Raw genomic sequence first — 12,373 nt, forward strand, 5'->3', positions numbered from 1 at the left:
AGTCGCCATTGATGAAGACGCTAGACAACGCTACGGTTAACGGTATCAACGGAAGCCACGCGTCCATCTCTTAATCTGTACTAAATCTAAACCTTGGTCGCTCCTCAACTGAAGTTTACAATTGATAAACAGTTATTAATTTAGTAAATTCTGTTTTTCAATGAGACCTGTAGTGACTCGCGAGTAAAAAACATGGAGGAGATGCATTCGTGTAGCTGTTGCCTGGTGCGGCCACCGGAGAAGGGGCTTAAGACGCTGTATAAACATCTCGGCAAAACCGAGATCTATTACGACATGCTGAAAGACTGCTTCGATATTAATGTAAATATAGCAAGTATATTAAAAAATACTATTATGTTGACTACCGTGAAGCCACCTATCTATGTATGTATAGTACCACAACTATGGTGCACACGTCCAATACGTACTTAACTATAATTATGTATGAATACCTGTGTTCTTATTGGATTTCTCGTTATTTCTTCCATTTATTCATTTATTCATATTTATTGATTTGCTGATTGCAACCATGGTATTATAGATATTACAAGTCTGAGTAGTTTCACATGGACCCTGTATGGGGATAGCAATTTTACATATGTATAGGACTCGGAGTACATAACTCTTCTTAAGTCAATTCAGCAATTTTTATACAAGTGGTATTGAATCAGATAATTGTCAGTGAATTCAATACAAATAGGCAACTAAATAATTATTAAGTAATGTCAAATTAATTAGTATAAACTTAATAAGAATGTAAATTTAATATATTAAAAGTAGAATTGATATTTAAATGCAATATGTCAATAGGCAGGTCCACACAGCGCGAGGCAATTTCCTTGTGCACAAAACGGCCAGTGTAGGCGCCAGGAAATCACCTTGCATATATGCTCACTCTGATTTGATTCATATTAACCTTACCTACTTACATATACAATTATTTTCCTTTTAACTACCTGGAAGTTTTCAGAAAAAAGTGTACCCAATTAGTGTGAATTGTTAAGAAAATTTAATTGCTGTGAGTTTTGTAATGATAATTAAGCATTAAATTTCAATAAAACTTGGATTTGGTGTTCAATTTATAAACTGGTATAAGCAATATTACAATGCAAAATAAGGAAAAGAGATGATTTCCATAAAGCTTTTATGCTTAATAGTTGTTGCTGACAGCAAACAACTTTTCATCACATTTGCTCGAAAAAGAGGACAAAGGCCTATTTTGTTCCCGTGGTAGTTATGGATTGTGAAAAAAAAAAGCTATAACTCCCTACGGAGTTATAGCTTTTTTTTATAAATATGTCACTTATGCATACAAACCAAGTAGCATAAATGAGTTTTACTTTTAAAATACTGACATTTATAATTAAATATTTTTATGTTTAAAATTATTTAATTTGATTAATTTAACAGCCGTTTAAAATATTTTTACACAATTATTTTCAATCGTGGCTGAATGCAGAATAGGTCTGTGCCTACGATGCCTCACCTGCCATGAAATTACAAAATGGCGGACGAATGTTTGATATGTCACCGTATTTAAGAATTATTTCACATAAAATTTTGTTTTTTCTTCACATGTGTGATGAAAAACATTGTGTGTAACTCCGGGGGTAAGAATATTGCAAACTTGGGTCTTTAATTACCACCCTCGTATCTAAAATTTCACTTACCCCCCTCGTTGCACATTGTACTATTTCTTAACAACTGATACTAATTGAGTTCGCTATTTTCACTATATATACTTACATTGATTTTTTTTCAAGTTTTTTTTGCTGGATAATATGGTATTCATGGTATGGTATTAATACCAAGTATGGTATTCATTATATTTCTACTTTATTATGATAATAAAGATCTTTTGATGAGGATAAGGGACAGCTCTATCCGTGAGTGTGGACTGGATGAGGGTACTACAAATCATATATTATTGGAGTGTCCTAAAATACGTTATCCTATATATGATTTTCTTCCTCGTGAGATTAGCCGTCCAGTAAATATTAACTTTTTACTAACGTTAGTTTTTACTCCGTTTTGTGGTATTTTGAATAAATTCTTAGCTAAAAAATAATCTTAAATTGTAGTATGTATCATATTATTGTACAATAAGTTCCTAGATTTAATACTTAACTGTAGTTTGTTCTGTATATAGTGCAGTGTTCATATTGTTTAATAGTTGTATGTAGTCCATTAGTTAGTGGTAATTTGTATTTCTTTGCAGATCGGATACTCCACCGAACACTGTCTATGTGATAAGATTCATATACTAGCCGAGTCTTTTCCAACCTCGACATTGGCAGAATCATCAACATCTTGATGAAGCCATAACACGAAAAATTGATTGATTGATTGATTTATTATGATAAAAATGATCCATGGAAGCAGTTGTTTAAAATTCAAAATGTGTCAATATCACCATTATCCTTGCAAAGCCCACCATACAAAATTTTCCAATTTTTACTTTAATCATCGTTGTATTCAACTGGATAAATTTTATTTGTGTGAGAAAACAATTAAACAAAAAAATTGCTACTTTATTTGTTATAAAAGATTCTAATTAGATTGAGAATTAAACATTATAAAGCAGACACGTGTCGCCAGCCAGTTGGGTGAAGTGATGCGACGTTGCCGTCTTCGCTTTACATGTCTGGCAACATCGCGCAACACTTCTGGCCCATGTGTATCACAAGCCCGGCTGACTGGCTGGTGACACCTATCATGGGACATTCTCGCCTGGTATAATCCCTGGCTGCAATGCGCCTTACAAAGTTGAGTTAATTTGTTTATTTATTTTGGTTTGTTACATAATTGTTTAAATTTCATGTTGCAGCTCGGAATGGGTAATGACGAGTGTGGCATCTGCGAGGTGTGCGTGGGGCGGCTGCGAGATGCGAGCGACTTCAAGCTGCAAGTGCAGCGCTGCCAGGCCGAGATGCATGCGCGGCTCAAGGGAGTACTCTCTACCAGTAAGATATCACATGTACTAGATTTATTTATTTATTTATCGTATGGCATGTGTATGTCACTGGATAACATAGAGAAACTTATAGTTAGAATTTCGCCCTTCCCAGGTACGCGACTGCTTCTTCTGATGTTGTACTACTGAACGGATTTTCATGCAATTTTCACCTATCAGTAGAGTGATTCTTGAAGAAGGATTAAGTGTAAAATTTGTTAAGGATTTGTGTGACCCGTGGTAAGCCAGGGCGGATCGCTAGTATTAGACTAATTTTACAGTTTGACTCGCGTAAAATTAGTTCAATGTTACTGTGATTCATTCAAATATTTATCTTTGCTTCAGGTGACAAGTTCAAAATCAAGTCTGAGAAAGCGGGTGGAGATGAGACCCCCATTCGTGAGTATATTCATTCTTCTTCTTCTTCCTCGCGTTGTCCCGACATTTTTGCCACGGCTCATGGGACCCTGGGGTCCGCTTGCCAACTAATCCCGAGAATTGACGTAGGCACTAGTTTTTACAAAAGCGACTGCCATCTGACCTCCCAACCCAGAAGGTAAACTTCTTGGGAGGCCTTATTGGGATTAGTCCGGTTTCCTCACGATGTTTTCCTTCACCGAAAAGCGACTGGTAAATATCAAATGATATTTCGTACATAAGTTCCTAAAAACTCGTTATTACGAGCCGGGGTTTGAACCCGCGACCTCCGGATTGAAAGTCACCAGTCGCTAGGCCACCAGCGCTTCTCTTCGTGAGTATATTCATTGTTTAACAATTAATAAGGTGTCTAGACAAATACTATAAGTACATGGGACAATTAAACATGCAATATGTAATTGTTGAAATATTAATAACTTTGTTATTATTTACTTACATTCATTTTCGGTACGAGATTTTTTCTTAGGCTATACTTTTGTTTAGCCACTGTTTCTCATAGAGATGAAAGCCGTAACTAAAATATCCTTCAGTTAGACCACCTTCATGGTACCATTACAATGCATTGTTACATATGCAAAATTTCATCTTAGTCATGGATCATATCCTGCATGATTGGACCTGACACTCACTTAAGCAAACAATCACTTTAATAAGCTCATAATTTTCATAAATATGTATTTGAAAGTCGAGAAATCGACGTTTTTGTTAGCGTCCGATCGAAGATTCGGTTTCAGCCAGTTTTGGCCAAAAAATTATGTTACGGCCGTAAATGGTTCTTCTTACTATGAAACTAAACTATGTGACAAAGGCCAAACATTGGGGAACAAGTAGGACAACATGATTAAAATACTGATGAATATTTTTACTATAAATTCTAAATATTATTAAAAATAGAATTTATAGTTAAAATATTCCTCAGAAATTAATTGGTTTATTAGAAACCATTCCCCTAATGATGGCGCCACTGGACTGGTCGGTCGATGCGAATTTTAAAGGTATTTTCTCTACTGCTATTTAGTAGTTAGTTTTAATTTAGTTTTGTTTGCACCTCACAATTAGTTAAATTATGAGTTTCATTTCTCCACTACCTAAAGGTTGTCTTGAAGAGATCGCTCTCTAGCGATAAGGCCGCTTGTTGCTTAATCTTCATGTATTATGTGTGTTTCCATGTAAGTTTATTCCGAGGTTGTGCACTAAAGAGGATTTGTGTTGTATTGTTGCTTGACGACTGGTTTGGCCTAGTGGGTAGTGACCCTGCCTACGAAGCTGATGGTCCCGGGTTCAAATCCTGGTAAGGGCATGGTTCCTGAGTCATGGGTGTTTTCTATGTATTTGGGTATATATAAATATTTATATATTATATATATCGTTGTGTAAGTACCCTCAACACAAGCCTTATTGAGCTTACTGTGGGACTTAGTCAATTTGTGTTATAATGTCCTATAATATTTATGTATTATTTATTGTATGATGCCAGTTGTCAATCAATCAATGTCACTGTGCGAGCTAGACAGCAATATAATAATGCGAGTGGAATAGAAATGTCAACACGCGGGTCAATGTACGAAAATCTATATAGAAAGCGTCTATTCTTTAGAAAAAGTACTAGCGGTCTAATAATAAAAGTTTGTTTTTGGTACAGGAGACATCAAGATGGAGAAGTCGGACGTGGACATGGTGGCTGACGGCGAGGTCGTATCAGGTGTGTAGTCGAGAAAGTGCATTGGGGTACTCTGCTGTAGCAACAGGACGGTTTCACCTTTCTACTGTAGTAAAAGTGCCTTAGTACTAACGTCGCAGAAGCGTACCCCGTTGACCCCAATGCACCTCAATTATCTATTTTCGGGCAAGTCATATATAGAAATATATATAGAAATGACCGGGGAGCTAACGATGGTCACCGAATGTCAGGAATATACAGGACGTCCCAAGACTATGGGACATCAAGGGAAAGTACCTTAAATATCGTAGATAGGATATTTTGCTGAAAGAAGACTTTATATTTTTAAAAGTCAGTAATTCTGCATTTAAAGATTTTCTAAGAATTACTTGCTTCGTCTGGGAATCGAACCGACTTAAATGTGAAAAAAAAAAAACACCCCTATTTATATGATGCCAATCGAAAGAATGGACAAAAAAATAATAATTCTTCTTAAGTAACATAGTATTTTAAAAGAAAGGAACAATGTAAAATGTTTGAGTCAAATTTCAAGCCCATCAACGTGCTCACTAGCTCCACTGCTAAATGACTGTGATTGTTTAAATTTAACGATAGATATTTAAAAAAGGGGGCCGCTACGTACTGTATTTTTTATTTAAGTACGTTTTTAATACATCAAACTATTTTTTATGTTGCTGGATTTGTCGATCTATGAACTCAAAACAAAAACGGCCGATTTAACTTTGGACGCCTAGAGAGACGAATCCAGCAACGTAAAAACTATTATGATGTATTCAAAAGGTACTTAAATACAAAATACAGTGCGTAGCGGCCGCCTTTTTAAAATACCTATCGTTGAATTTAAATAATCACAATTATTTAGCAGTGGATATACCTGAGAAGTTGCCCGCCATGCTTTTGCTTGCCCGCCTCCAGCTCCGAGTAAAAGATGCGCTTATATAGCCACCCGACCCCCTGCCTTCCTTGAAATAAGGATGTCAGGAATATTCTGGCGAGATCAGGGAAAAATATTAAGAATTTAAAACACAAGTTGAAAGTGTAAAAAGCAGACCAGTATATGTAGGTTATAACTCATACAAAAGAAGCACAATAAAGACTAGGGTAAAGGCACCAGTGGTCAGCCTTTCTTGCTTATTTTTGCTTGTAAATATCAAAGTTTTTCAGATTTTCATGCCAAAAGTAGGTGTTATTATAGATTAATAAAGTATGAATTGAAAAGTAACTTAATTTTTAAAAGAATTGTTTAGCATAAACCACAACACTACTTCAAAGAAGTGCTGTCTTCTGACATGAAGGGATATGTCATATACGCCATTTTTTTTGGAGCGTCACATGGTATTTTGATCAGACGTTAGCAGCCGAATTGTGATTTTTTTTTAAAAGCATGTGCACTGCTTCACGTAATTAATACTTAATTTATCTGGAAAAAGTAAAAAATTAATATAAATCCATATTAAAGTAACATTTTTAAGGGGGCTGCCTATTGGGAAATACTTTTTTGTACAAAATCCAATAGTCAGCCTCCCCTGGCCGATTACTGGGTTTGAGGCAGTAATTTTAAAAAGGTCGTAAACCCAGAAGTCAGCCGATAAAGGCCGAGCATAGGTTTCAAGATTTTTTTTTATTTTCAAATGCAATGTAAGTCGTTAAATCAAGCACCTTTAAAAATTTACATTATTATGACTTTATTTCATTGAAATACATCAAATACCCAGTAGTCATCCTGTGGCTGACCACTGGACACTGAGATCACGGAACTCTGAACCCAATAGCCAGCCGTTAAAATGGAATGGCTGTAGACTGGGTACTTAAAGGCTGTGTATTAGTAGACAGGGGGCTAATTACTGGCAAAAAGGCCCTTGCATTATATTTAATGAAATATTTCCATAAGCTAAATTAAATTACGTTTTATTCTTTATAAAAATTAAATTTTATTAAATTATTGATGAGTAAAAACATTCATAATTCTTATTGGTCAATTAGTGGGCAAATGAGACGTTCTTGAACATAGAAATTTCGTAAAAAGGCTGACTACTGGTGCCCTTACCCTGCCACATTTATTTAATTTCTAACAAGTAAATTGTTTTGTTGAAGTATGTTCGTACTTTTTTTTCGTACAAATAAGTACTTAAATAGAGTCGGGGAAAAAACTGTTTTCTTTTTTAAATTATTTTATGTAATCGGTATTACAGTTATGCAGAAATAATACCTAAGATACGAGCAGTATATCATTATTTTTTCCCTTTTCCTAATTGTTTTGTCTTATTTTGCTCACGATATATTTTATAACGTGTAAATAGTATTCGCACATAACAGCTAAAATATTCGTGAACGTTTACTGCCGACGAGTATATTTTAAAAGTTCATGTGTCTATGCAGCCATGACTTTTACACCCAAAATGTTGTCAAAACGAAGCTTATTGTAACATAAGCTAGAAACGGGTTTATAATATAATTTTTTTTTTATACTAGGTCGGTGGCAAACAAGCATATGGCCCGCCTGAGCAGCAGCAGGCGTAAGCAGGCTCCGTAGCCTATGTACGCCTGCAACTCCAGAGGAGTTACATGCGCGTTGCCGACCCTAACAACCCTCCTCCCCTCGTTGAGCTCTGGCAACCTCAAAGATAATTTATAACATAATTATAAAACTCCATAGTTTACTAAGCGAAGTCATTTTTCTCATAAAATTTAAGCGAGCGCATAAAATGTAATATTTTGTATGTTAGATCTTATCTTCGATTCTTATTGTTTCAGTGACCATATTCACACACACGCAGACAAGCAGATCACCAGGGACTTCAGCAAAGCCTGTTACTACCGCCACCAGCCGCGGCAGAGTGGTCGAATGCGACATATGCTACAAAACATTCGATACTAAAAACGCAAACACCAGACTCATGATCCATCGCCGCTCCCACACTGGAGAGAAGCCTTACGCCTGCAAATTATGTAACAAAAGATTCGCACAAAGGAGCCACTTAAACACACATAACGCGTTCCACATGGGGAAGTTTAGATTCTCTTGCGAACAGTGTGACGCGCGATTCTATCAAAAAAACCAATATGATGTACATATGCGTGGACACACAGGTTCAAGACCGTTTTCGTGTGAAAATTGCAAAAAATCATTCATACAAAAAGGCCACTTAACCCGTCATAAAAGAAAATGTGATCCTATTCATGTAGAGCCAGGGGAGATTCCATGCAAACTAGAGTATTCAGATGACACTGTAGATTTGACATGTGATATATGCAAAAAAACAATTTGCAGACGAAAGCGCCTTTAAAGTTCATAAAAAATCTCATTCCGGTGATTATCCATTCACTTGCGATATTTGTGAAAGAAAATTTAATACGCAGTTTGCTTTGAATAATCATAAGTTTGACCACTCGGGAGGAAAACCTTTTAAGTGTGAAAAATGCAATAAAGCTTATACATCAAAAAGTGCTTTAAATTTGCATTTGAAAGTTCACACCGAGGATTACAAGTATGTGTGTGACGTGTGTAAGAAACGATTTATACTAAAGGAGAATTTGAATGTACATATGCGTTTACATACGGGGGAAAAGCCTTATACTTGTGCAACATGTGAAACTAAGTTCCGATATAGATATAGCTTAAAGAAACATTTATTAGAGAAACACAACCAAGTTATGGACAAGCAGTTCCATTGCAATAAATGTGAGAAACGATTTGCTCTACAAGGGACTTTAGCTAAACACATGGAGAGACATGCTGATAAAGAAATAGAAGATAAAGCGTTAAGGGAAGGGAGGAAGGAATACATGTGTGAAATATGTAGCAAACAATTTTCATCGAAAGGTATCTTAAAAAGTCACAGAGAGACACACAATGAAGAAAAAGCTTTCGAATGTGAGGTTTGTCAAAAGAAATTCAGAAGGAAGAAGGTTTTGCAAGACCACATGAAGGTGCACGAGGACTTTAGACGGTACTCATGCGATGTATGCGGTGTACAGTTCAAACATAAATCTGCTTTAGCAGTTCATATTCGACGAATGCATTCAACAATTAGACCTCATACTTGCGACGTTTGTAAAAAAGGTTTCAAAGTTCTTGCTGGATTAAAAGAACACTATCGGGTACACACTGGGGAAAGACCATTCGTCTGCGAAATATGCTATAAGAAATTTCAGCGGCATAGTGCGGTTAGGAAACATCTTGTGAATGTCCACCACGAGAAACCTAACAGATTTATTAAATTAAAAACGTCAAATAATTTTAACTAAAAAGACGTCGTGTAAAAGACAAAGAAAACTATACTTAATGGCATTGATAATATGCACCGTTTTTATGCTAGCTCAGTCAACTCGGTTCCGCCATGTCCGTCTGTCCTTCGACGGCCTTGCTTGAAGCTCATTAGTACATCAAGCTGCAGAGATAACTGACCCCAATGGAAACAAGTTTCCATGCAGCTTACTGTATAAAATAAGCCTAAACTTCTCGCTGGTTGTAATGTATAATAGTACATTACGATACAAGTGCGAAAAATAGGAAATTCGAAACGAGTGGCGATAAATTAAAACACGACCGAAGGGAGTGTTTTAAATCGACACGAGTTGCGAATTACCTATTCGCACATGTATCGTACAACGTTTTACAGTACATATGGCCCTTTAAATGTTCGACACAGTAACGTAATATGCTACTTCTCGCACTAGTGCTATAAAGTAGCCCCATATGTACTGTAAATAGCTTTATGACCCTATTTTGCGTATCAACTACGTATACATTTTAAATCATGTATGTATAGCCAGCCTTAAAATATATAGTTTTTTGGGTAGTTGTGCACATTAAAATTATGACACAGGTTAATATATTTCGCGCAATAATTGGCGTTAAGATTTTATCGAATATAGTAGTGACGGCAAATTTGGAAGGCGGCTTAGACGCAGTGTGAACGATTTTTAACGTTACCATACAAATTTTGCTGTCATTACGAGATTTGATAAAATCCCGGAAAAAGCACCGTGTGAACCTAGCCCCAGTCCGTGAAGCTATTATAGCTAGTATAGCTAACAATGAAACGATTTGAATAGATCAAAGTGAGGAATTGCAATTTGTACAGTCACGTCTGAAAACATCGACACGATCGAAGTGCCAAAAATATGTATACACGACCTTATGGCCCATATTTTAGGGTAGTGTATACATATTTTTGGCACTTTGTCCGTCTCGATATTTTCAGACGTGACCGTATTACATTATAAATGTCATATTTTTCATAGAAATTTAACATTAATAATGACATGTCACACTTTTTGACGACCGGTCTGGCCTAGTCACCTACTACCTACCTACTAGCCTGGGTCACTACCCGACCCTGCTTATGAAGCCGATGGTCCTGGGTTCGAATCCCGGTAAGGGCATTTGTTTGTGTGATGAGCACATATATTTGTTCCTGAGTCTTGGGTGTTTTCTATGTATTTGTATATTATATATAAGTATATCGTTGTGTGACTGCTCACAACACAGGCCTTCTTGAGCTTACTGTGGGACTTGGTCAATCCGTGTGGGTATAGATTCATATAAATTGACTTGAATGTAATTTGAAATGCAATTGTATGTTGTGTAATAAACAGTAACAGGCACGGACGGTGCCACACCGTTGGATTCCGAACAAAAACTTGATATGATTTGGTTCGAAAATGTAATTCTATTAATAAAGTGTTATTTTAAATAATATTTTTAAGAGTTTGAATAAGATTTTTACTCGGAAACCCGCGGTGTGGCACCGTCCGTGCCAATCACTGGTAATAATTAAATAAATCTGAATGTCCTATAAGTAATATTTAATATTGTGATTAAAAATATTGCGTATAAAACGGGCGGTATTCAAAATGGAAACTCTAGTCATAAAACTCGCATCGGGTTCTGGAGACTCTAATTAACAATTTTGTCCATTTTGCACAATACCTACTATTTAGCTTAGAAATAAATCAATCAAAAGTGGAAACATTCACTTTTGGGTGGGAGTTAAACCCACGAGTACTCTGGATCACTAACTAGTACAGTGCTCTGCCATCTGAGCTAACAAGACCATACCCAATACTGCGGATATTTCCTCCATATATAAGCCCACTATGAGCCATATGAAGGATCTAGCGACATCTACCGTAAGACTCTTACACTTCTTAAACGGCTACTAGAGTTCCAAGTCATATTGAAATTAATTAGTATGGGCAAAGAGAATTTGAAATAGAGATGTAATGTCAAAGAAAACTTTATAGCGACGTAAATTTACTGCCATCTTTCGACACATAATTAAAATTCTTAGAACGCGATTTGACTTTGATCCGTATTATTTCACTGATATATGTTCAATTTGTTAAATATCAAAAAGTGGCGCCATCTTACCGGACACTACCTAAAGGTTATGGCGCCACCGCTCGAAACGATGCTGCTATACCTTTAGCCTTTGATCTATTAGATTAACAATAGACAAATTTAACACATATCAGTGAAAGAACAAAGATCAAAGTCGAATGGCATTATAAAAGTTTTAATTGTGTCGAAAGATGGCAGTAAATTTACGTCGCTACAAAGTTTCATTGGACAATACACCTTTATTTCAAATCCTCTTTGGTATGGGATAGCTCATCGTTACTGGTGATCCAGTGGTTGTGGGTTCAAGTTCCACCCAACACAGTGAATTTTTCTACTTTTAATTTATTTCTAAGCTTATAACATCGCATCGTTCGCAGATGTTTCTACTATTTATTTGAATATTTTTGAGAATTGTAGTTTTTATCTTAACTATTAACTGTCTATTATATTATATTGTTTTACCCCCTTATTCATAAACGTGTATTAAAGTTACGATGCCCCGCTAATCATCGTTTGTCCCTTTCCGACGTATTGGTATGATGGAAAGGGACAAACGATGATTAGCGGCATCGTAACTTTAGTACACGTTTATGAATAAGGGGGTAAGTGTTCAATTATATCTAAATTAATATAAGTGGAGTTTCTGGAAACATATTCTTATTTATTGCTTCAAAATATAATTGGATTCGCAAAATATTTTTAGTGTTGTTATGTTTTGTAGATTTCTTTTTTTAATTATCTTTATAAGAATATTGTAAAAAAATCTCTAATCTAAGACGAATGATTATCAAGGATAAATAAATGCATATATCATTGAATGTAAAACTTTTCACTGACCTATCCTTTTTAGGGTTCCATAGTTAACTTGGAATTCTTATTGATATCTACATCAATAAACATTTAAAAGATAATAATATGTCTTCTTTGCCGTGTCGTCGTGACGGAAATTGACATT

The 12,373-nt window shown here is 35.7% G+C and overlaps 1 protein-coding gene across 1 annotated transcript; it reads left to right on the plus strand.

Annotated features, from left to right (window-relative positions):
- Nucleotides 1-49: 49 nt before the first annotated feature.
- On the plus strand, nucleotides 50-9,320 carry LOC133531657 (zinc finger protein 39-like). Its single transcript, XM_061870002.1, has 5 exons — nucleotides 50-321; nucleotides 2,828-2,963; nucleotides 3,299-3,352; nucleotides 5,034-5,093; nucleotides 7,827-9,320. The coding sequence occupies exons 1-5, from the start codon at nucleotides 193-195 to the stop codon at nucleotides 8,357-8,359; spliced, it is 912 nt and encodes a 303-aa protein (XP_061725986.1). The 5' UTR covers nucleotides 50-192; the 3' UTR covers nucleotides 8,360-9,320.
- Nucleotides 9,321-12,373: the final 3,053 nt, after the last annotated feature.

Source organism: Cydia pomonella, chromosome 25, assembly GCF_033807575.1.
Source record: "Cydia pomonella isolate Wapato2018A chromosome 25, ilCydPomo1, whole genome shotgun sequence".
NCBI classification, from domain to species: domain Eukaryota; kingdom Metazoa; phylum Arthropoda; class Insecta; order Lepidoptera; family Tortricidae; genus Cydia; species Cydia pomonella.

Excerpts from the sequence above, each read along its gene's own strand:
- LOC133531657 (XM_061870002.1), top strand. The coding sequence starts at position 193 with ATGGAGGAGATGCATTCGTGTAGCTGTTGCCTGGTGCGGCCACCGGAG. Across the intron at positions 2,964-3,298 it reads CAAGGGAGTACTCTCTACCA|GTGACAAGTTCAAAATCAAG; the intron begins GTAAGATATCAC and ends TCTTTGCTTCAG. Across the intron at positions 5,094-7,826 it reads TGACGGCGAGGTCGTATCAG|TGACCATATTCACACACACG; the intron begins GTGTGTAGTCGA and ends TTATTGTTTCAG.